The sequence below is a fragment of the Betta splendens genome, chromosome 3 (genome assembly GCF_900634795.4).
Source record: "Betta splendens chromosome 3, fBetSpl5.4, whole genome shotgun sequence".
Lineage (NCBI taxonomy): Eukaryota > Metazoa > Chordata > Actinopteri > Anabantiformes > Osphronemidae > Betta > Betta splendens.
Window position 1 is genome coordinate 10,495,565 of NC_040883.2, and position 22,594 is coordinate 10,518,158.

Consider the following 22,594-nt stretch of genomic DNA (forward strand, 5'->3'; position numbering starts at 1 on the left):
AAATCTGTGTGTGCGTAACCAGATGTGTGCGTGCATGATCAAATCTGTGCGTGCGCAACCAGATCTGTGCCCGTAACCAGATGCGTGTGTGCGTAGCCAGATCTGTGCATGTGTAACCAGATTTGTCCTTGTAGACTTAGTGGGGCTATAACATGCTTACACTTATAATTTGGGGCGTTAAAATTACGCACAAATCTTGGCTCAATTTACAAGTAAAATAACGTGCCCTTAATTTGCTTCCATGCTCTGATTGGCTACTCAATAAGAAAGTTGTCGCAGTCCTTTGACGAGGCACAGCAGATCCTGAAAGCTCCACAAGCAGCAACAAGCTAGTCCACTGACTAATGATTTTATTATATTTAATGATCAGACAGACATGACGGCTCATATTCATGTGTATGAAGTGTGACGTTACTCTTGTGATTTGCGGAGGTGATGCAGTTTCGCGAACGTTAAACTGGTGTTTCTATCAGACATTAATGTAGCATGTTAGCCGACAGGCTATTAGCAATGCCATGCTATGTTATGATGCAGCTGGAGTTAAGGTGGGTATGTTCAGAACAGCGCAATTTAAACGGTGCAGACACTAAATGTAACAGCAGCATTCAAATTTGACGACATTTTTAGTGGTTGTCACCTTCTCAGAGCCAGAAGGTGTTCTTCTGTGTCTTCGTGGGTTTTCTACCATAGTCAGGTTGACTGAAGCTGCTGCAGATCTTTACATTGGAACAAAACTCTATGCTTGTTCTGTTTATTTATATTTTGTATATTTTGTATAAGGAAGTTTCATTATTCAAACGCTGGATTTGTATTTTGTTTGAGATTGAAAGAGTCAAAATCAAAATCAAAACTTAGTTTCTCCAGTAGCGAGTTATGGGAGGTAAATAATTTTTCGATCAGGAGTTGGAGCAGGAAACATACCATTGTGGACATACTGTGTTTTGGACTGAAAGAGCTTTAGTGGATTATATTCGCTGGATCCTAACGGACAGAATGATACCAAACATGACGTGAATGGACGATGTATGGAATTTAGACAGCCGTCAAAAGTAAGTGATGGAAAATTTATGGATTTATCGTTGTTGGGTTTTGAGGTTTTGGTGTTTGCGCTGTGATTGTTTTTGCCTAAAATGGTTTATGGCTGGAAAGTCACAGCGTTCCGGTGATATGCAGCATGTGAGGGTGGTAAAGGTAAGGCCATCATAAACTCTGAGGGCCTGCAAGCCTATAGTTCAACAACTGTTGAAATGTCTGACATGGTTGATCTTGTTTGTTAATATTGACAACAGCAGTTCTAGGGATTATAATGTAGTCTCTGGACTGGTTGCTTCACGTGAGCTTTTAAACTTTTAAACCAGGTGTTGAAAACCTCTACACAATCCCTGATGCTGTAGGACTGTAAGAGCAGCATCTGCCACCTGTGTGTCTTATGGTTAACTAAACTCAGTTATCGTCAAATATTCATTGGTGCTGGTTTGGTGAGGAGCTGGTGAACACAATAAGGAGTGTGTATGAATTTCTCTGTTGGCATATTAACCCTTGTTGGTCTTGGTGGATGAGGGTTTTCATTTGTGGATAATGATGATGGCTGAGGGAAAAACAACTGACGCATCATTATACTCACAACACTGCTTCCATATCCTTTATTGGAAGAACCGAAAATCACATTTTTTTAATGTTTATTTGAAAATTTATTTGAATCAAAGTGTTCTAACACCGTGTATTATATATATCATATACTGTAATTAAAGTTTGGATCAAGAAGAACCAAAGGTCTAAATACAAAGTCACACAGGGGAAGGTAGTTTAACCAAACTACTGCATCTTAACCATTAATTCTATTAGGCAAATCTTTAATGTTAAAGTAGAGTTTACACCCATAAAACACAGGTTATAGATATGTAGCTGCACAGTAACAGCACATACTTAGTTATTCAGTTATTGTACCCTTTAAGCAGCAACACAGTTTCAGTAAGAGCAGAAAATATTTAATTGAAGGTGACACTTCTGATTACGCTTACAGATTCTTTGGTCATAGTTTAGAGATAAAGGAAAGAAGCTTTTCCATGTTCAGTGAGAGTCGGATGTTGGCAGGAGTTGGTATTTGGATTTGGACCTCTTTGCTCTGTAGACCATGACTCCACAGACCAGGAGGACACCAACAATGAAAACTAGGTTCAAGCCAAGATTCATGCTGAGGCCAGATGCTAAAATAGACAGAATAAATGAAGAATAAGATGAAGAAATAATATTTCTGTAACTGAAGAGAAGAGAACTGAAGAAAACTGAACTAAAGACTTAAAGAACCTTTAGAGCAGGGGTGTCAAACGTGTGGCCCGCGGGCCTTTGCAGGCCTGCGAGATGATTTTGTATAGTATAAAAATGACTTGCAATTTTTCAGTAAAATAAACTGCTGTTTAAATTGTGTCCACTGGTTGGCTCAGTAGTGAATATATTAAGCAAGCGCACTGTTTATACCGGGACAGAGCAAGTTAGTCAAGCAGCGCAGCCAGTCTGGATGAACTACTTTGTTTTGCCCGCTATACTTATTACGGCGTCTACCTTTAACGTTTGCCTTGGCACCCTCTTTGTCCCAATATGTCTCAAAGAAAAGTGGACGCAGAGAGTTTCAAGAAAAATGATCATCGTCCCATTTACTCACGGAAGTGAATGGGAAAGTTCATAACATGTTGTGGTGTTGAAAGAATATAACCTTTGTCGCCACTATGTCAGTCTTCGGAGAAGACAGATGGTGAATGAACTGCTGTCGGGTGTTTACTCTCAGCCACGACATCAGTGACGCTGCAGTGAAAGCTAGCTACCTCATTGAGATCGCAGTGGCTTCAAAACCATTTAGTGAGGGTGAATTTGTAAAAACATGGATGACGAAGGCAGTAGAGATTGTGTGCCCTGAAAAGCGCCAGGCTTTTGCAAATATCAGCCTGTCAAGAAACACAGTTGCAGACAGGATTCCCGATCTTTCAGTGGATTTGGACAGCCAGTATAAGCAAGCAATTTAATGCATTTACAGTTGCAGTGGATGAAAACATGGACAGATCTAGCACAACCAGTTATTTTCCTCCACGTAATTGATGACACATTGACCGTCACAGAAGAGTTTTTGCAGTTGGTGCCCACGACAGATACGCCAGCAGCTGATATTTTCACCGCACTCGTCCGCTCGTGGACATGTGGACTGCTCCACTCACTCTGTCGGCCTGGCGACAGATGTTGCGCCTTCAGTGATTGGACAAAAAGCAGGCGACAAAGTTGCCATGCAGGACCACCGGTCAGTTGTGGCAACTCGCCGGTGGTGATGCAGCTCACTTCCCCTGGTTCCCAACCGACATGAAGCGGTTCAAAGATAAAATAGCAGTTTTTTGGTGAACTGGAGAAAGACTCCACCATGAATCACCATGAATCCTTCTGCTCTACCCGTCACATTTTATCAGAAGTTTTCTCATGAGCATGAACAAAGCTCAAGGCTCACGCACAACCACTTGAATCACATCCTAATGTTGGCTGCCAGTGAGGATGTGACGCCTGATATTGATACGCTGGTGAAAGCTAAAAAAATGCCAGGTACTGTATCAGCAGTCAATTTACTGTAAAGTGCTGTAAGAGACACCCTGATATACTGTAGTTCTGTGATCTGTAATATACTTCTGTGATATACACACCATGATTATACCGCTCTGGAGCCACTTGGGAAAAGATTTTCCTCCATGTGACATGAGTTTGACACCGCTGCTTTAGAGTTTGGTTGTTCTGGTATAACAAAGAGTCCTTCACGCACCCGTGTAACTTAACACGCTAAAAATGAAGGATTCTGTACACTGGAGCTGAATGTCCCAAGCAACATGATCTACTGGTGTTTAGTTAATGCTGAACCTTCAATATCAGCATTGAAACAAAGACAGAAGAGCGTGAGAAGCTAAACATTCTCATTGCTATGAACATTATGTGACAATGGGTCAAATGCCTAATGTGGTCTTTTTGTCAGAAAAAGATGAAGCAATTTCAAAAGTTCCCTCCCTAATAATAAGAGTAAAAAGAAAGCATGTACACCCACCTGGACTGTCAGCAGCTCTAGCCAGACGCAGAGGACCCTGGGAAATTATTTGTCTCTCACTCTGGGCTGCAGACTCCCTTTTACCACGATGGCGAGGTCGGATGCATCCCTGAGAGCACCTGGTTCCAGGGACCCCCCTCACACACAGGATGACTGAGCAGGTGATGTAGACCTGGTGTCAGGTAAAAACACTAGGTCACATCAGGAGGAACCAAACGGTCCACAGGACCACTTTAATGACACGTATGAAGCTTTACCTCTGGCTGAGCTCCAATGAATTCAAATGCCTCCATTCCAAACCTGAACTGCAGGTTGGAGCCAGAATACGTCGTCACTGTTTTGTCCCTCACACACCTGTAACAACAGTTACATCAGTAAAGAACCGTGCATAGTGAACAGCTGGATCCAGTGGAAGCACACATGGAAGGAACCGCTGTGGACCGACCCGTTTTTAATGATGGTGTAGCTGATGCGAGAGTTGGGGTTGTCATAGGGAGTCGCCCTGCAGGACTCCACAAACAACTCTACGTTGGGGATGGAGGTCGCCGCCTCGATCTGCATGAACATCATCTGCCCGACGTCCACCTCCACTGGGTATCTGCTGTCGTTTATTAGTCTGAGGAACCTCTGGCTCTCGAAGAACTCAAACTGGAAGCTGAAGGTGCCGAAGCCTTGGTCTGTGAAGGCGTAGGGGTTCTTGTGCCTGAACTCTAGGGTCAGGTTGCTTGTCTTGGGATAAACGCACTGAAAGGCTAACTCCAAATCATTGTTCCTGGAAATCACTGCACGTCGGTCAGCAGCTGTGATTGCGTTCCTGAAGATGATGTTTGTCTCATCCTCCTGTTTAAGGGAAGCACGATTCAAGTCATTACTGTTGTTGACAACAAGTTCAATAAAATGTATTACTTTTTTCAGGATGCTGTAACAAAATAAGCCAATGAAATTAAGGTTCCTGAGACCTGGAGCAGTTTGAATTCACCTGTTGTTGTAGCGTTAGCTACTGTACATGCAGTGCTACAGACCAGGGCTCCGTACCTCTATGAGGGTTCCACAAGCGTTCAGAGAGATTTCAGCGACCAGGTGGGTGGAGTTGGAGAGAGCTGCCAGGTTACAAGAAGGATCTGTGAAGCCGAACAGATGCAGCTTGTTCTCGTTGCGTCTGATGAGGTTGTCCTTCTCCACCTCCACCTTTATGGCTGTTTCAGTGCATGTCACTTTGGCCTCTATGTACAAATAAAGCAAACATTGAATTCATCATGTCATGATGGTGGAACGTAAAGGCTTGAAGATAATAGTACTAACCATGATGTGCAACGTTGGCAACCACACAGCGCAGCTCAGAGTAAACAGCTTGGTAGTAGTAGTACCAGTACCAGTAGTAGCTGGAGACAAACAGGACACAGACACAGACCGTGTCATAGGAATTTACATCTATATGGACCTAACCTAAGCAAATATTGTTTCAAATGGTCTGATGGTATTCTTTGACTTGTCACACATCTAGATTATTGGTTTACGTACTAGTTGTAGTAAGCTTGAGACACAAAGCAGATAGGAATATTGTGATTGAGGTTTTGATCTGTTGGAGTCCATGTGAGGTGAAACTCCTCTGTTGAGATTCTCTGCTTTGAAATGCCGCTAGGTCCAGTGGTGATCAGGTCATTAATTCTACCAGAGAAACATCGTCAGAACTTCAAGTTAAAACAGTAACAATGAGACTACGTGTTTTACGTTTCCTTACATGCTGTACTGTGCTGAGGATCTGACTTTGATGGTCAGGGTGCGGTTGACATATGCAGGAAGAGTCGCTCCATTATACGGAGTTGGAGACGAGAAGATGGGGATGTAATCACCTTCAAGGCAGGAAGGGACGTCTGCGTCAACTGAAAGTGAAATCAACTCTTTGAGAAGGTGATGCTGACTGTGTTCGTAAAATGAATGACAATAAAACAAACAATTGTTAACATACTATAAACCATAAACTGCAGCGGGACTTTGCTTAAAGCAGGAATTGATGGTTGGTAACTGCCTGTAGCAGGTTCGGCTGTGTTGAACCATGGATCAGTGGTTATTGTTGTTGGCATTTCTATGGTTGTTGTTGTAGCTTCTGTGGTTGTTGTTGGAGCTTCTGTGGTTGTAGCTTGACGTTTGTGCCTATGCAGTGATAACGGTTCCTTTAATGTGTAGGATCCATCAGAATAAGACAGTGAAATGTGACGGTGTGGAAAATCCTCCAGCACCAGCTCAATGGGAAAGTAGTTGTAGTAATAATAGTAACTGTAGTCAGGCTGATATGTTACAGAGCAGGCTTTCTGAAACGAAGAGGGAGATGTTACAGGCAGCTCATAAGTTGTGTACTGTCCCTATGTGCTGTGAGGATGAGTCTCATACCTGGTCTACAGTGAACTCAGGGGGCAGACCACACAGCCCACACTCATATGTGCTAGGATCTGTCGGTACTCTGCATCGGAACCGGTCGCCATCAGGGTCAAACACTGTCAGGTTTATGGATCGAGGGCAGTTCCTTGGAATTCTGTAACAAGTTGGAATGAGGAAGCATCCACACCTTAAGACATGTGATATAACACAGAACACTGCTATTTTGTTGTGCTTTATTGCAGTGAATCATCTTGGTCAGTTGCCACTTGTTTGAAGAAGGTAAAAAGTTGGTTAAAATCTGTTTTTTTGATAATCAAAAATTCTTCCCCACAGTTAGATGTGATGCTCATCAGCATATTCTACTGGAATGTGTTGAGATTTAGTTTACTACCATGTTATTTAATAAATTCAACCAATGATGTCAATTAAGGTATATTTACTGCTGAAAATCTGTACCTTAAGACAGGAAGCGTGGAAGAGACAGGAGGGTTGTTAGGTTGTCCAGTATCAGAGCGGGTTCCCAGGTCCACATGTGCCATCATCTCTATAGGAGCTTCATTGCTTCTGATGTTATACATCCAGTATCCAAAGCCATTCCAGTAATCATAGTAAGTGGGATACCTGTTGGTAAAATCACATAATGCTACTGTGCCAAATACTAAATCTTTACTTAGTGAACGTGACCTTTAATAATCAGTAAACACCTATTATTATTATTATTATTATTATTATTATTATAGAAGCTCATCAAAATATTTTTTACTTTATTTGCCAAGGTGTAATATATAATACTTTTCCAGTGAGGTTGTTAATGTTTTATGTTAGTAAATTGTTAAAACATTACTATAAAGTAAGCATGTATTGTTTCTGTGGGACCAATCAGGCTTTTGCTATCATATTTAGGGAGAAGGGTGAGACTCACCTGATGGCAAAGGGGCGGTTGCTGCTGAGCTTTCTCACCGTCTTTAGCTCGTTCTGGCACCAGTAATCGTAGTTGTAGTTGTAGGCGATGAATGAGCTGGAACTCTGGGTCTGCCATCCACAGTCGCCATAGTAACAAGTGTACCTGTTCTGGTAGCAGGAGGGGGAAGCTTGTCTGTCACGAAACTCCACCTGAAGTAAGTTCAGGTCAGTGATTAATAGGAAAAATGCATAATAATTAAATGCATCAAAATGCATCATGATTAGATAAAAAAAAACAAACTTTTCTTTTATTTAAATTCAGCTGTACAACAGTATGAGTGACCACATGGACAATGTTGTACTGTAAAATGTATTACATTATGAAATGGAATGAAACTTGTTTTCCTCAAATCTACCCCAGTCGTACCTCAAAGGTCCCGTCCGATTGTCGTCCAGTAGAAGTGAAGGTCACTGAGCCTCCATAGTACCTGTAGTACCAAGCAGTCGCAGCTGAGACCATGAGCATCAGGCTGAGCAGCTGCAGCGTGAGCGACGCCATCCTGCTGAGAGCTCCACCGTAATATCAGCACTATTGCTTAAATACTCCGGCACAAGGAAATCTGTTTTTTGTCAGGTATGTTTTACTAAACATATAAAGAATGAAGTTGAACGGGTTTTACTGGTGGATGCACAAAAGTTGCTAAACTGCCACATTTTTGACTGTGAAATAGAGAGAGAAACAACATGCTCGATCAAAAACAGTACCACACCAAAAAGGTTTCCTACCATGGGGCATCACCTCATCCCCCTGTGTCCATAATATTCACACATACCAGCACCCAAACCATCCTACACCTCCAACAGGAATATCAAACAAAACCCCAATGATGCTTTATTGATTTTTTACAGTAAATATTCTACCTTGTTTGTTGTTGTAGAGTTTGATGTTCTACACAACTGTATGTTAAATAAATAATAAAATAATCAGGCCAATCAGAGTTTTACTCAGATGTATGAGATGATTTGGAAAAATGCAGGAATGATAAATATACAATTTAAAACTCATCATGTTCTGCTGGGCAAAATACTACACAATTCTATATATGTTTTTATAACATTTAGTAACAATATACTTAGAAAGCTGGAAAACAGCTGGCACATCCAGACACTGTCTGGATAAGACCAACAATGTGTCAAAGCCAGGAGAATCTTTTTTATGGTGTCGCAGTTAATGACTCAAAACACGGTAGACAAAGCCACGGTCACTACAACTGAGCAGTCAAATGTCAACAGAAGTGCTGTCTTTGTTTAATTCAGGAGCCGACTAGAAAAACTAAAGCCTAAGATTAAAGTCTCAGCGTTATTATTGAGGCAAAACCTAGAGAAACTCCCCAAAAAGGCAGTGAAAGTCAAACCAATATCAACAGAACTATGGGGTGCCAAATGTAAAAGGAGCACCTATAACTAGTTTTCTCATATTTAACTAAATGCCACAACATGTTTTCTCACATTTAGTTAAATGTGCAAAAGTCTAAATGTAAATGTTAAATGTTAAATGTAAATGTTAAATGTAAATGTAAATGTTACATGTAAATGTTAAATGTAAATGTTAAATGCTAAATGTTAAATGTAAATGTTAAATGTAAATGTTAAATGTTAAATGTTAAATGTAAATGTTAAATGTTAAATGTTAAATGTAAATGTTAAATGTTTGCAGAGTGTAAACTGAATATTCATGAATGGGCAAGTACTGTAGACTCTACCCCTACCCTCAAACAGCACTGGTCTCAGATCAGAGACGCAAACTCAATCACCTCAAACAGTGCGCGCAAACCCCGCCCACATCTGATCTGGAAACTTTTGTTTTTAGCCTGGACGTAACTTCAGCTAGCTAGTATAGTTAGCCAACTAATTCTCCACCGGCGCCACAGAAATATTCTTTTTAAACCTACTTAACTCCTCATTAATGGTGTTTACGACAGAACGGCAGTTTGAAGTGGAGCCTCAGCCCGCACACCTGCCGTTACAGCCCGTTCAATCTCCCCCAACGGGAGGGAGTCGGAGCTGGCGGCCATGATGGCTTCGACGTCAGGCTTCTCTCCAGTATTTTCGTGCACCGATCCAGAGTCAGATGTGGGCGGAGCTATGCGTACTGTTTGACGTGTTTGAGTCCGCGTCACTGATCTTAGACCAGCGCTGTTTGAGGGTAGGGATGGAGTCTACTAGCCCATTCATGAATATTCAGTTTACACTCGGCGAACATTTAACATTTACATTTAACATTTAACATTTAACATTTACATTTACATTTACATTTACATTTACATTTAACATTTACATTTAACATTTACATTTAACATTTAACATTTACATTTAACATTTACATTTATATTTAACATTTACATTTATATTTAACATTTACATTTATATTTAACATTTACATTTATATTTAACATTTACATTTAGACTTTTGCACATTTAACTAAATGTGAGAAAACATGTTGTTTCATTTAGTTAAATGTGAGAAAACTAGTTATAGGTGCTACTTTTACATTTGGCACCCCATACAGAACAGAGAGTACTTAACTGGATTCATGGTTGTATTAATTGGTTGCAGTAACATTACCCAACAAATACTATATATTTTAGGGTTTTTCAGTGTAAGCGTCTGAATAATAATAATATTAAAGATAAATTGTATTATTTTATTTTAAACTAATAATTTAGGTTTACAGAAAGCCAGAGATTATATGGTTGCAGGAACACACCTTTATTAGGATTAGTTTTAGAAAAAAACACTGGATTGTAAAAAATGAAACAAGGAAGGCCTTATTTAAAGAATTGGAAAATGCATCACTATCTTATCTAATCATGAGAATAACCTGGGAATCTGATCATTAAAGGGATACTTCTTGCTGAAACACTGTAACAAAACAAGGTTGCGTTCAGAATGAGCGGGAGAAGAGGGCTGTTAAGGCCCCAAACTAGAGGGGGGTAGACCAAACGCACGACCCGTAGACAGTGCTTAAAATCAATGATTTAATTATTTTTATTATATACAAACATTTGGCGCCGCATATGCAGGTTAAACACATTAACATGAACTGATGAAACTAAAAATCACTACGGTGCAGGGAAAAACTGGTCCATAAATCAAAACCAATAAACATGTACTGTAACAGACACAAGCACAAAAGCTTGACTTGGGATGGTAACACCAAGCAAATAACTGGACCTAACCAACATGCATCCACATAGCAGTAGCATCAACAACGAACCAACAAAGACAGTGCACAAACTAACCTTAAATACAACACAAAGCAGGCAACCCAAATCAAACTAATTACAGGAAATGACATAAAAACAACAAAACATGAGGACGCTAAGCAAAATCAGAGTGCCCCCCTGGTGGCATGGATGTGAAGTCATAACAGAGCCCCTTGAAGACGGCCACCATAGCAGTAGACAGCAATGGAGGCAAGTCCAACAGTCAGGCAGATGAGATAAGTGCCAAGCCAACGAGACAAACCAGGAACAAGATTAACCAGGAAGGCAGATCATGCCAAGCCAAAAAGATGAACGAGGAAGGTGGGCTATGCCAAGTCAATGAGACGAACCAGGAAGGTGGGCTGTGCCAAACCGATGAGACGAACCAGACAAGTGAGGAGCTACACCAAGCAGTGAGTCACCCACTGGGATTACAGTGCCAGGTGCAGAATTCAGAAACAGAGTCCAGTTCAAAAGACAAACTCCCAATTCCTGGGACAAAAACAAGCCTGAGAGTCTCTAAAATGAGGTCCATAGCGTCTAGGCAGGCTTTTCTTTTTGGCCTGCACATCTGGGCTGAACAGTCCTAACGTGATGGAGGGTTTAGCAGGAACGGGTTCAACAACGCAGACCACTGGAACAGAAACTGGTTCGGTGAAGCAGACCATCGGAAGAGGAACTGGTTCGACAACGCAGAACATTGGAAGAAGAACTGGTTCGGTGATGCAGGCCACAGAAACAGGAACCTGGTCGGCCACGCAGACCAAACTGGAACAGAAACTGGAGCAAAAGCCAAAACTGGAACAGTTAAATCCTCAGCTTTAGAGCTGGACGAATCAGGTAAATCCTACATTGTACTGACAGGATCCAATGATGAGTGGATCCAGTGATGCAGCATGACATCGACTCTGCCTTTTCCACAGCCGTCATCTTTCGGTTCTGACGCAGGTGTGGAGGCATGGCTGCAGGGGACATGCACCATGATCTCTCACCACCTAATGTCCTCACCGGTGGACGTTCTTATGAAACAAAGACACGGTAGAACTGAGACTCCTGGGCTTCTTCTTATGGAGCCTCCGAAAGGACATAGAAAAAAAAATATTGAGAAAGAAAAATAGGTGAACTTTTGAGAGATGCCGAGAAAGTTTTCTCCTCCTTTGATCCTTGCCTCTGGTGTCTTTTGTTTACCACACAAATTCAAGTGACACAAAATCTGCCCACCCAATTTTGTGTTGACAAGGCGAGAAGAATCAGACAAAGCAAAGCACATCAGTGCCTCAAGAATGGAAAGACGTTGGGCCTGGTTGTACAGCAGGAAATCATCATCATCATCCACCATATCCAGTAATAAATGGACATCTGATTACATATATGTGTTACCAGAGTTATGCCAGCTGATATTCTTTCAGTTCTGTGTCATTTCAGTCATCTTTTACTGCCAAATGTCACCACAATCGGCCGATTGTGATGGCTCAATAATTTTTAAGTTAACTCAGACTTTTCTTAAAGTAGAAACATAATCAAAAGTGCAGGAACCTTCAGTCTGAGTAAAGTTTCGCATTATCCTCCATTTACACTTCACTTCACACCTGTAAAGAACTGGCTTATCAGTTGAACAAAGGACTGTGAGAAGGTGTGAAGACCACATCCCCCATGAAGCACGTATAATGTAGAAGCTCCTTGAGAAACATTTCTGCTCTAAAAGAATGTAGTTGCAATGACCCAACCTTCAGACAACCTGGTTTAGAAAATGGTCAAATGAACTGGATGTTTATAAAATCTGTAATTAAAACTCGTTAAAAAGCGTTAAGTTTATAGGTTCAGGATATAAAAGTTTCTTATATTAAACCACCAACCATCAAAAACGGTTTGTTTAAAAAACTGTGGGTGGGAAGTTGTGTGCTTTAACCACTAGGCTCTTTGAAGTGTTGGATCTCTGAAGAATCTTCTGTTTAAGTAGTTCACAAACGTATCTGGTTACATCACATCCGGTAACAGCATTGCAGGACTCTGATGCTTTTGGGAAAAAGGGGTGGTGTGAAACCAGTCTAACCAGTGCTGTGGATTGGTCGTTCTGTCTGAAAAGAGGCTTCAAATGCTCCTTTTTTAATTTTAAACAGCTCCCGAAGCAGGTAAACTGACACACACTACATCCAAGTGAATATGGCCGAATATATAGAATGAGAATTTAAGAATTTCAATGCACATCAATGATTATTATCGATTATTATCGATTCATTGATTCGTTGTTGCAGCCCTAGTTGTGTTTCTAACAACAATGCAGCTCCCCTTAGCTGCCCGAAAACACAAATACAATGAAATGGTACAATTGAATAGAAAAGGGTTTGTGGTTATAGTGGTGGCTTGCCCTGTCACTGGGCAAGGTGGGCCACACTAACTACTGTACACTATTGCTACACTACTTAGATAAGGGCCACTTTAATGACACGTATGAAGCTTTACCTATTGCTGACCTTCAATTAATTCAAATGCCTCGATTTTAAACCTGAACTGCAGGTTGGAGCCATAATACATCTTCACTGTTTTGTCCCTCACACACCTGCAACAACAGTTACATCAGTAAAAAACTGTGCATAGTGAACAGCTGGATCCAGTGGAAGCACACATGGAAGGAACCGCTGTGGACCGACCTGTTTTCAATAATGGTGTAGCTGATGCGAGGTTGTCGTAACAGCTCTACGTTGGGGATGGAGGTCGCCACCTCGATCTGCATGAACATCATCTGCTCAATGTCCACCTCCACTGGGTATCTGCTGCTGTTTATTAGTCTGAGAAACCTCTGGCCCTCGAAAAACTCAAACTGGAAGCTGAAGGTGCTGATGTCTTGGTCCTTGAAGACGTAGGGGTTCTTGGGGCCTGAACTCCAGGGGCAGGTTGCTTCTCTTGGGATAAACGCAATGAAAGGACACCTCCACGTCATTGCGTGTTACAGTCCAGGCCTTCGTACCTCTATAAGGGTTCCACCAGCGTTCAGAGTCATTTCAGCAACCAGGTGGGTGGTTAGTCGACTCATCTGTTTACTGTCTCTTTGTGCTATGAGGATGAGTCCTGTACCTGGTCTACAGTCGGGGGGCAGCCCACACTCATATGTGCTAGACGTCTGTAGATTGAAACCATTGAATCCAGTCGCCATCAGGGTCAAACACTGTCAAGTTTATGCATCTAGGGCAGTTCCTTGGAATTCTGTAACAAGTTGGAATGAGGAAGCATCCACACCTTAAGACATCTGATATACCACAGAAGACTGATATTTTGTTGGGCTGTATTGCAGTCATTCATAGTGAGGACTTGATCCCTTGGTCAGTTGCCACTAGTTTGAAGAAGGATAAAAGTTAGTAAAAATCTGTTTTTTAATAATATGAATCCTTCCCCACAATGACATATGATGCTCATCAGCATAATCTACTAGAATGTGTTAAGAATTTGTTTACCACCACGTTATTCATTAAATCCAAATACTGATGTCAGTCAACCAAATACTGCTGTCAACCAAATACGGCTGTTTGGACGTTGCACTCCTGTTATCCATGTCACAGGTAAGAGGGGAGGGGTTGTGTCAGAAAGGGCATCCCGGCGCAAGAACTTGCCGCCAAATCACCTATTGATGTCAATCAAAGTATATTTACTGCACAAATGGAAATCTGAACCTGAGGAGAGAAATCTATTGTGCCAAATACTAAACCTTTACTTAGTAAACGTGGTCCTTAATACTCAGTAAACACCTATATTCTGGAAACTATTAAAAATGTTCTTTTACCTTTACTTTATATATATATTTATATATTTATATACTTTATATATATATTTATATATATATCCTGTCTAGACCCTGGAACTGACTTCAGTTCCTAGCTCCAAACCTGTCTCTGTCTCTTGCTCTTTCTCTCTGATAGCAAGACTCCACTTTCGGCTTCATCCCGTAAGTGGTCGCCACAGCGAATGATAGATTTGGCAGGGGTATTGAACCCACAAGCTGGGCAACAGGAGCACAATGCGCTAACCTAAGCACTGCGCCACGGCCAGCATTATTGCTTTAGAGTTGGGTGGTAATATGTGATTTGATTGGACTAAGGGGATCGTCTACCCTGCTGGAAAGGGAAAAAAGGGAAAAGGCACAAAAGAAGCAACTTGAGGTACAAGAACAGCAGGCAGCAAAGTGGTCGGATGGGCAGTGGTCAAAAACAGGGATCCAGGCTTCAGCAAAGATACAGACGTGGAGTGGGCAAAGCCAAACGAACAGGAACAAAAACAGGCAGGATCATTACAGGAACTTAACTAAATAAAACACAGATATAACCAAACCAGACATGATTCTTGGTACTCATCAGCTTCTTTATTTGAAATTTCAGACAGACATCAATCTGTTGAAAAAGTGTATATGAAAAATACATAAAAAAGTGCAACAGCTCACCTGATGGTAAAGGGTCGTTGCTGCTGAGCTTTCTCATTGTCTTTATTTGTAGTTTGAGTCAATAAATGAGCTGGAACTCTGGGTCTGCCAAACACAGTCGCCATGGTAAAAAGTGTAGCTTTTCTGGCAGAAGGAGGGGGTGTCTGTCACGAAACTCCACCTGAAATAAGTTCAGGTCAGTGATTAAGAAGAAAAATGCATCATAATTAAATGCATCAAAGGAATGGGAGAGAGCTCAGCTGATACTATGAATAAAGGTACAAACAAAGTTATTTCTTCTGGGAACAAAACGTTATCGAATCTGGACTCAAGTTAGACTGACTTAGACGTAAGCAGCATCATCTCGAACAAACATCAAGACCTAGAGAAGCATTTGCCTGGGTGCCGTCTCTGTGGCTGCTGATCTGCGTGGGTGGCTTGGGTCGCAATGCCCTCCTGGAACTGAAGGTGTGTGTGCTCCCTACAGTAGCTGCTAGGGTTCTTTCCTTTGCTCTGACTGGGTGTAGAGGCCGAGCTCCTCCCATCACCCTGGCTTTCACAAGTGGCATTGTTCATGCACCAACGTTTGCCTCACCCTTTGGGTGAACAATGTTAAGCTACAGCTTTACTAACCTCCATCCATCCATCCATCCATCCATCCATCCATCCATCCATCCATCCATCCATCCATCCATCCATCCATCCATCCATCCATCCATCCATCCATCCATCCATCCATCCATCCATCCATCCATCCATCCATCCATCCATTTTCCATACCGCTTAATCCCATATACGGGGTCGCGGGGATGCTGGAGCTTATCCCAGCTGGCTATGGGCGAGAGGCAGGGTACACCCTAGACAGGTCGACAGCCCATCGCAGGCTTTACTAACCTTGTAGTGGGAAACTCAACACCTGTGCTGATAAACAGGCTTTCTAAACCCAACTGTAAGTATTACTGATACTTATCACTAGAAATGTGTGACTGTAGTTGTGATGTTGTATGTCAGTATTGTATATTAAATATTATGAGATTATGTATAATAATGCATGTGTATGTCTATGATATGTATATGTTTGTATGAGTGTGTGCACATACTTTAACACTATTATTGGTATTAATATTAATTTCACAGGTAAACCACAGTACAGCAGTTGTTTAGTTATGAATGTGTCACCCTAAGGTGCTTAACTGATTTGTTTGTTTTCAGCAGCTGGTTGCACAACAACCCCCCAGCACACACATACACCCCAACGCACAAACTCAACCTGTCCACCAACAGAGACATCACACTCACTGATCTACTCCTCTTGTAAAAGCATAACTGTCCATTACAATACGGCATAGAAACAGAAACCTAGCAGGGCCCTCAGATCCTCCTAAACTGTCAGGATCCCTGGCCTGGCTCCAGCACTGGCTCTAGCCAATTTGGCGCCCTAGGCGAGATTTTGATTTTGCACCCCTACAGCAGGTTCGCCTATGCCCATAGCCCGCCCTGCCTGGCTCTGCCAGCTGTTCTGTCTTTCTCTCTTCTACCTTGCCACGTCCTCAGCTCTGGACCACACCCGCTCCCTCTCTTTCCTTCAGTGAACTCACGCAACAATCAGGACAATTTCACACACCTGTGCCTTCAGTCGGTACTGGCCCATTGATGCTGACACCTGTGCTTGCATGGTGCAGCTTCAGGTTAGTTTTTGCCAAAGAACTTCGTTGTGTTCTGGAGCAGCCCTGTAAGTCACTCGTTCCCAAGGATATTAGATGTGCATGGTGTTGGGGCAACTTTTGTTTAGTCCGGTGCTGTATGCAGTTATTTCTGTTTCGCCACCTCAACCATTTTTAGCCATCTTAGCCATGCTTTGCTCTGCGCACAAGACGTGCATTGTGCCATAGTTAGACTCATTTTGTTACCTCTGGTTAGTTTGTCTGGGTTATTGACTGCCTATTTACATATAGAATTTTGATCACCCGGTTTATCTGTAAGGGGCACGTCTTTAATGGAGGATGGTAGATCAATGCCAACAATGTGTCAAAGCAAAGGAAACTATTAATTTGTATGTCTTGTTTAAACACACTCCAAGTCCTGTTAAACACAACAAACACAAAAAACAAGTTCTTATCTGTGTTATCAAAGCTAGTTGCACAAGTGAAGCATGAAACATAAATCAAAGTATTTGGCTGAGCTCCGTCTCCCAATGTACACATGGAGACATCTGCTGCTAGAGAGACGTCTCTGTGTCAGTGATTCTGAAAAACCACTGTCATGGTCAAACCCTAACACATCCAACCCGGTCGGAGTCAGCTGCTTCCTGCTTCCATCCAAAGGCTTAAACAATAAAAGCACTTTTTTCATGTAGTCTACATGAAAAAACAGTCATTAGCCAGTTTACATCTACAGCTTTTAGTTTGTTTTTTGCAAATGCTGGCTGGAGATGATGTCAAATAATTACCATGTCTGACCAGTCATTTATGAATGAATATTTAGTTACCGGCTATGATGACAATCTCAACCATGTTAAGACATTTGGCAACATATTCTTCACTATCGATAACCTTTGCGTTTCTCTGCTCATCTAATTATTGAGCTGGAATCTGACTTCTGATTATATGTATGTAAGATCAAAGCAGCTTTAGTATATTTTTGATCGATTTAAGCGGACTTAGAAGACTTAGCTTATATACAGTAGGCACTATTAAGTGTCTTTCAAACTGCAGTAATTTCATAATTTCAGGTACAGTTCAGAAACAGTAGTATACAGTGTGACCAACAAGGGACAAAGTGCCCCATAAGTACATTATGCTAATGGTACTATTTAATGATATGAATTTTTGTCAGCTGCCATGCCAGACATTTAGATTCACAGCTGCTATCTTTAGTAAGATTCCTTTGGAGTGTTCAAGTTCCTGCTCATCTGGTCATGTTCCTGCTGGTTGCAACCAGTAAAACCATGTAGTCACTCACAGGATGAGAAGTTGTTGGTTGTTACGAAACAAATTAGGGTCATGAATCAAAACACTAACAGTAGCTGAAATGGTTGAAAAGAAATAGGATTCAACCATTTGAAAATAAGATGAATGCCTAAAACGGTTTCAAACCTAATTTGCAAACACTCAGTGATTTTTTTGCAGATATGCCCTTATAGTTCATGGTTTCACAGAACCATAGCAGCCGTTATGACTGGAAACCAGCTTCATACATACATACAGAATTGAAGGCAACTTGTATTTGCTACAGTGTAATTGAAGACATGGGAGCAATGTTTTTTTAATAAAGGCGTTTCCTGTCCTGACACTAGAGGGCGCTGTCGTTTCTGAAGCAGGGGCTAACTTACTTTTTTTGTTTATAATGATGAGAGAAAGTGGTTCTGGATCAATGAAAGAACTAATAAGATGTGTGTTCAATAACAATATCAAAATTATTATTGTAGATATTTTAACTTATAGCATCATGAACTAGATTAGGGCTCATATCAGGATTGTGGAGTCGGAATTCAACAAATGACAAATTATTGAGCGACAAACAAGCAAATAGGCAAAGACCAAAACAACAAAGACAACAAATTCTCTTCAGTCTCCAAATGTCTGGGTTTATTAGCAAAGGCTCAACAGAACATTTCCTCATCACATGAAGGGTTCTCTGTTAGTATGACTGACAGAAAATAACGTGGGTTTACTCACCCGCCTACATTCGACACAGCTGCAAAGCTACAATGCTACAAATCAGAGCTGAAAATTTGATTACATTTGTTTAGTTTTTAAGTTTATTGGCTCCCTTCCTCTTTCAGCTCATGCAAATGAAGGTCTAGCTATCTCAGCCCCAGACACTGGCACCCTTAGGTTTAAAACACAGGCAGGGAACCTTGTTTGACCTGTGCCATCTTGGTTCTGTACGAGGCCACTCCACACACCATGCCAACAGCTGAAAGAAGTGATCCAGCGACGAACACCAGGTTCGGGTTCAGGTTGGTCACTGGAGATGAGAAGCAAATGTCACATCTGTTCTAAGTCAGATGTTATGACATCTCCTGTCTTCCCACCTGTGATCCGGGAGTTCTCTGCAGATCTCCTTAAGCGCAACGGACCCTGGGAAATGAATAGATTTTCATTCTGGGAGGCAACGTCTCGTTTGTGGCGAACAGATCGCGCGGATTCGATGCATCCCTGTGAGCATCTGGTATCAGAGTTCCCCTTTTTACAAGTCAGCACGGCACAGCTGATGTAGACCTGAAAACATGATTGAATAAAGCAGAGTCATAATTTGCTGTAACCTTATTGCGGCTTCATGGCCTCAGACCAGCGTCTACATTGCGTTGTATATGTCAATGATTTGTTTGATCCTGTATTTGCTGTGTTCTTGTGTCCTTGCAATTGGTGACAATGTGTAATGTTCACTAGTCTTACGTGGTCATGGAGTCCGATGAACTTGAAGGCCTCCATGCTGAACTGGAAATGTTTTTCATGGCTGGGGGAATGGACCAGAACTGTCTCGTCCCGTTTACACCTAAAGACAATAACATGCATCGGACATGGACGCCGCCATATTACTGAGCATTCAGACCACTGCGGGTAGAAGACTAAACTCATTTTCTGATTTCCAGCTTTTTCCCACCCATTTTCAATGATGCTGTAGGTTGGCTTGGAGTTGAGGTTGTCGAATGGCGCCGCTTTGCAGGACTCCACAAATAGCTCGATGTCGCTCATTGAAGACGTGACCTTTATCTGCATAAACATCCGGGTCCCCAGGTCGTACTCCACAGGGTATGAATTCGGATCAATTCTGGTTTGGAACTTGTTGTCAGGGTAGAACTCGAACTGGTAGGTTAAGCTGCCGATGCCTTGCCTCTTCACTGTGACATTCTCCCTGTGTGCTATGAAGCCCAGCTTGGTGATTCCTTTTTTGGGGTACTTGCAGGAGAACCGCACTTCCATCAGGTGTTTTCTGCTGATCACGCCTCGAAGCTCGCCCACCGTGGTGATTTCATTCTTGAAAATGAGGTTTTCGCTGTCTTCCTGCAGAGTTCAAGGACATATTGAAGCCTCAAAAGCAAACGGTTGACTGACAGAAGAGCCCGGCTCACCTCAATCTGGGTGCCACACTCGTTGAGGGGGATGACAGCGATGACGTGAGTGCGGTTGGAGTATTTCTGGAGGCTGCAGGCTATGCTTGTGGGGTTGCTGAGCTGGAGGTGATCCTCTTTGACTTTAGAGAAGGAAGACTTGTCCACCATCACGGTCATTGTGGACCCAGTGCATATCACGCTGGTTTTGACTGAATGATTGTGCAATAAAAACCTTTTAAAACATGGTATTCTAATGTTTAATAGTGATAAACACTGCCCCATTAAACTGTTGTAATTACTGGACTAATAATTTTTAAATGTAAAACCTTTTTTTGTAGCATGACTAGTTTATGTTCTACTTACAATCTTTGGTTGGTGCGGATACGGTTGGGTCAAACAAAGAAAAAAGTCCAAAAATGTAAAGAATAGTCAGAAAACTATGAGAGCCTCCAACGCTGACGACAATCTGCTCCATGGTCAGAGTCCGTCTGGCAACTGGTCAGGCTTAAGTGCGACGCCTTCTGTTGGCACAGTCTTAAAGGACGAACTCTTTCTTTTATTGGACAAGCTCAGTTAAGCTAATGCTTACTCAGCACCTTCTCAACCCAAATATGAAATTTTAGGAAGCCGCACGGTGACAAATAAAGAAGCAACGAATGCCATGAATGATACTTTTGCTTGTCTCATATTGATTGAATGAGTGAAGGTGATGCCAATAGTCTCGGCTCAAAACAGCCTCAGGTTCTGTGCTCCTGATGGAGGAGACAGAACCCATGGTCGCCTTTATGCTATTGACGGTAAACTTCAGTCCCCGTTTTACACTTTGCAGCTTTAGTTCGCTGAGCAGGTTCACGATGACACACGCTGTGGCATTCAGCCCTCGCGTTGCTAGGGGCGCTCCTGTGTTTTTGTGAGGGTCGTCTCATACTGTAAGTTCATTTCCTGTGTTCTGTGATTAGTTGATATTGTCCACCTGTTTTAGTTTGTATTTAAGTCATACCTTTTGTTTCACTCATTGCTGGTGTAACGTTACTAGTTAAAAAGAGGAGTTTTGGATGAATTGGAGTTTTTGTTTTTTTGTTGATGTTTTGTCTCCTGTGAAGGTTTGTGATTGTCTTGTGTTTTCACGTTTCATGCTTAGAGTTTATGTTGCCCATAGTGAACGGAGCGTGTCAGTTAGTAGTGGTTAGTTTTGGGTCCTGCCTTAACAGTGATTTTTAGTTCAGTTTAGGTTCTGAGCTTTCGTCCTGCTACGCAGTGAATTTATGTGTTATCATTGCTCGTTATTCTATTATTCCTGTCGAGACTGTGAGTTCCTGTTGTGTTTGATAAATTATCTGTTAACCTCAGTTTCTGTTGTTGGGTCATGCAATTGGGGTCTTTTCCTCTTCCCTTTCACCTGTGTAGAACAGGGTTTTAGGTAGCAAGTGTGCATGTAGGCCGTAGTTCCCCCGCGTCCTCCGAGCTCCGCGAGAGCTATAGCTCCCCACTCAGAGCAGGCGTTAATTCAGTCCTCCGCCTCCACTCTCCTGGCCCCCGTTTCCTGTCAAGCCCTGGTGGTTCGGAACCGTACGGGGGAGTTTATAACACACGCAGGAGAAACATCTTCTCCAGAATAAAGAAACATAAAAGCTGCAAGCTACTACTGGGTCTGTGAGGCCTGGCCTCTCTGGCCTCTCTGGCTCTGCTCTGATTCCATTTATTTATTTAACACTGTATCTGAACCTCAGCTCTTGACACACGTGCTGCCCCATGTCTGCTGTAGTTTCCAAGCAGAGCTGGCATCTTTCCTGATGGCCTGTATGTTAATGTGACTGAGAATAGAAGCTGCTGGCAACAGAAGAAGCCATATTCATTCTGTATTTCAGGCTCTTCCCTTTTCTCCACTGTCCCTTACTTCCCCATTGCAGACCTGAACGTCATGCCTGGATGCATACATGCATGTTGCATGTTGCAGGCCCCGTGCTTCTTGCTTCCTTGTCAAACACTGTTTGCTTCCTATGAGTTCTTCTTCGTGCCCTAAGCCCCTTTGTACCCACTTAGACCCTGAGGAACTCGTTTTCTTTAGACGTCTGGCCAAAGGTGGTGGTGTGAACACACACACACACACACACACACACACACACACACACACACACACACACACACACACACACACACACACACACACACACACACACACACACACACACACACACTCAGGAGTTGAGTGCGTGTTCATTAATACTTCTGCTTCTGACTGCTGACAACTGCAGTTTTACTTTAGGGACAGGAGTTCTCGTTATAGCTGAAGACAGTGTTTACATTTTGTTGGTTCTCATTTCCACTTGGCTTCTGTTACTATAGTCCTGTGCAGGCATCAGACCTTCAGAGCATCTCTGGCTGTTCAAACCAGTTCACCATGAGTGACCAGAGATTAAGGCCACTGTGCTGTTGAAAACCAATAACGACACATGATGTCACTGTTGAGGCAGCACTGACTTAGTGCGTCAGCATTGGAAAT

At 42.2% G+C, this 22,594-nt stretch overlaps 2 protein-coding genes and 1 long non-coding RNA gene across 3 annotated transcripts; 1 reads left to right on the forward strand and 2 right to left on the reverse strand.

Annotated features, from left to right (window-relative positions):
• Positions 1 to 1,619: 1,619 nt before the first annotated feature.
• Positions 1,620 to 8,573, reverse strand: LOC114852587 (uncharacterized). Its single transcript, XM_029145103.3, has 13 exons — positions 7,782 to 8,573; positions 7,374 to 7,564; positions 6,908 to 7,072; positions 6,464 to 6,605; positions 6,042 to 6,384; positions 5,814 to 5,955; positions 5,594 to 5,740; positions 5,375 to 5,454; positions 5,108 to 5,295; positions 4,518 to 4,912; positions 4,330 to 4,426; positions 4,073 to 4,244; positions 1,620 to 2,207 (listed from the first exon to the last, which is right to left on the reverse strand). The coding sequence occupies exons 1-13, from the start codon at positions 7,911 to 7,913 to the stop codon at positions 2,071 to 2,073; spliced, it is 2,331 nt and encodes a 776-aa protein (XP_029000936.1). The 5' UTR covers positions 7,914 to 8,573; the 3' UTR covers positions 1,620 to 2,070.
• On the forward strand, positions 5,866 to 20,334 carry LOC129603901 (uncharacterized). Its single transcript, XR_008694247.1, has 2 exons — positions 5,866 to 5,983; positions 20,048 to 20,334. It is a non-coding gene; the product is annotated as an uncharacterized LOC129603901 (long non-coding RNA).
• LOC114852369 (ZP domain-containing protein-like) lies at positions 18,608 to 20,850 on the reverse strand. The gene is made up of 6 exons (XM_055507478.1): positions 20,455 to 20,850; positions 20,110 to 20,300; positions 19,641 to 20,041; positions 19,433 to 19,532; positions 19,069 to 19,255; positions 18,608 to 19,001 (listed from the first exon to the last, which is right to left on the reverse strand). Exons 1-6 carry the CDS (start codon positions 20,564 to 20,566, stop codon positions 18,871 to 18,873), a joined length of 1,122 nt encoding a protein of 373 aa, XP_055363453.1. The 5' UTR covers positions 20,567 to 20,850; the 3' UTR covers positions 18,608 to 18,870.
• Positions 20,851 to 22,594: the final 1,744 nt, after the last annotated feature.

What these genes read in the sequence shown, in the direction of transcription:
- LOC114852587 (XM_029145103.3), bottom strand. Translation starts at nt 7,913, where the DNA reads ATGGCGTCGCTCACGCTGCAGCTGCTCAGCCTGATGCTCATGGTCTCA. An exon ending in AACCGCCCCTTTGCCATCAG is followed by an intron (nt 7,073 to 7,373) that starts GTGAGTCTCACC and finishes TTTTACCAACAG; the next exon opens with GTATCCCACTTACTATGATT. An exon ending in CTTGTGGAACCCTCATAGAG is followed by an intron (nt 4,913 to 5,107) that starts GTACGGAGCCCT and finishes TCCCTTAAACAG; the next exon opens with GAGGATGAGACAAACATCAT.
- LOC114852369 (XM_055507478.1), bottom strand. Translation starts at nt 20,566, where the DNA reads ATGGAGCAGATTGTCGTCAGCGTTGGAGGCTCTCATAGTTTTCTGACT. An exon ending in ATCCGCACCAACCAAAGATT is followed by an intron (nt 20,301 to 20,454) that starts GTAAGTAGAACA and finishes ACAATCATTCAG; the next exon opens with TCAAAACCAGCGTGATATGC. An exon ending in AGAGAACTCCCGGATCACAG is followed by an intron (nt 19,002 to 19,068) that starts GTGGGAAGACAG and finishes TCTCATCTCCAG; the next exon opens with TGACCAACCTGAACCCGAAC.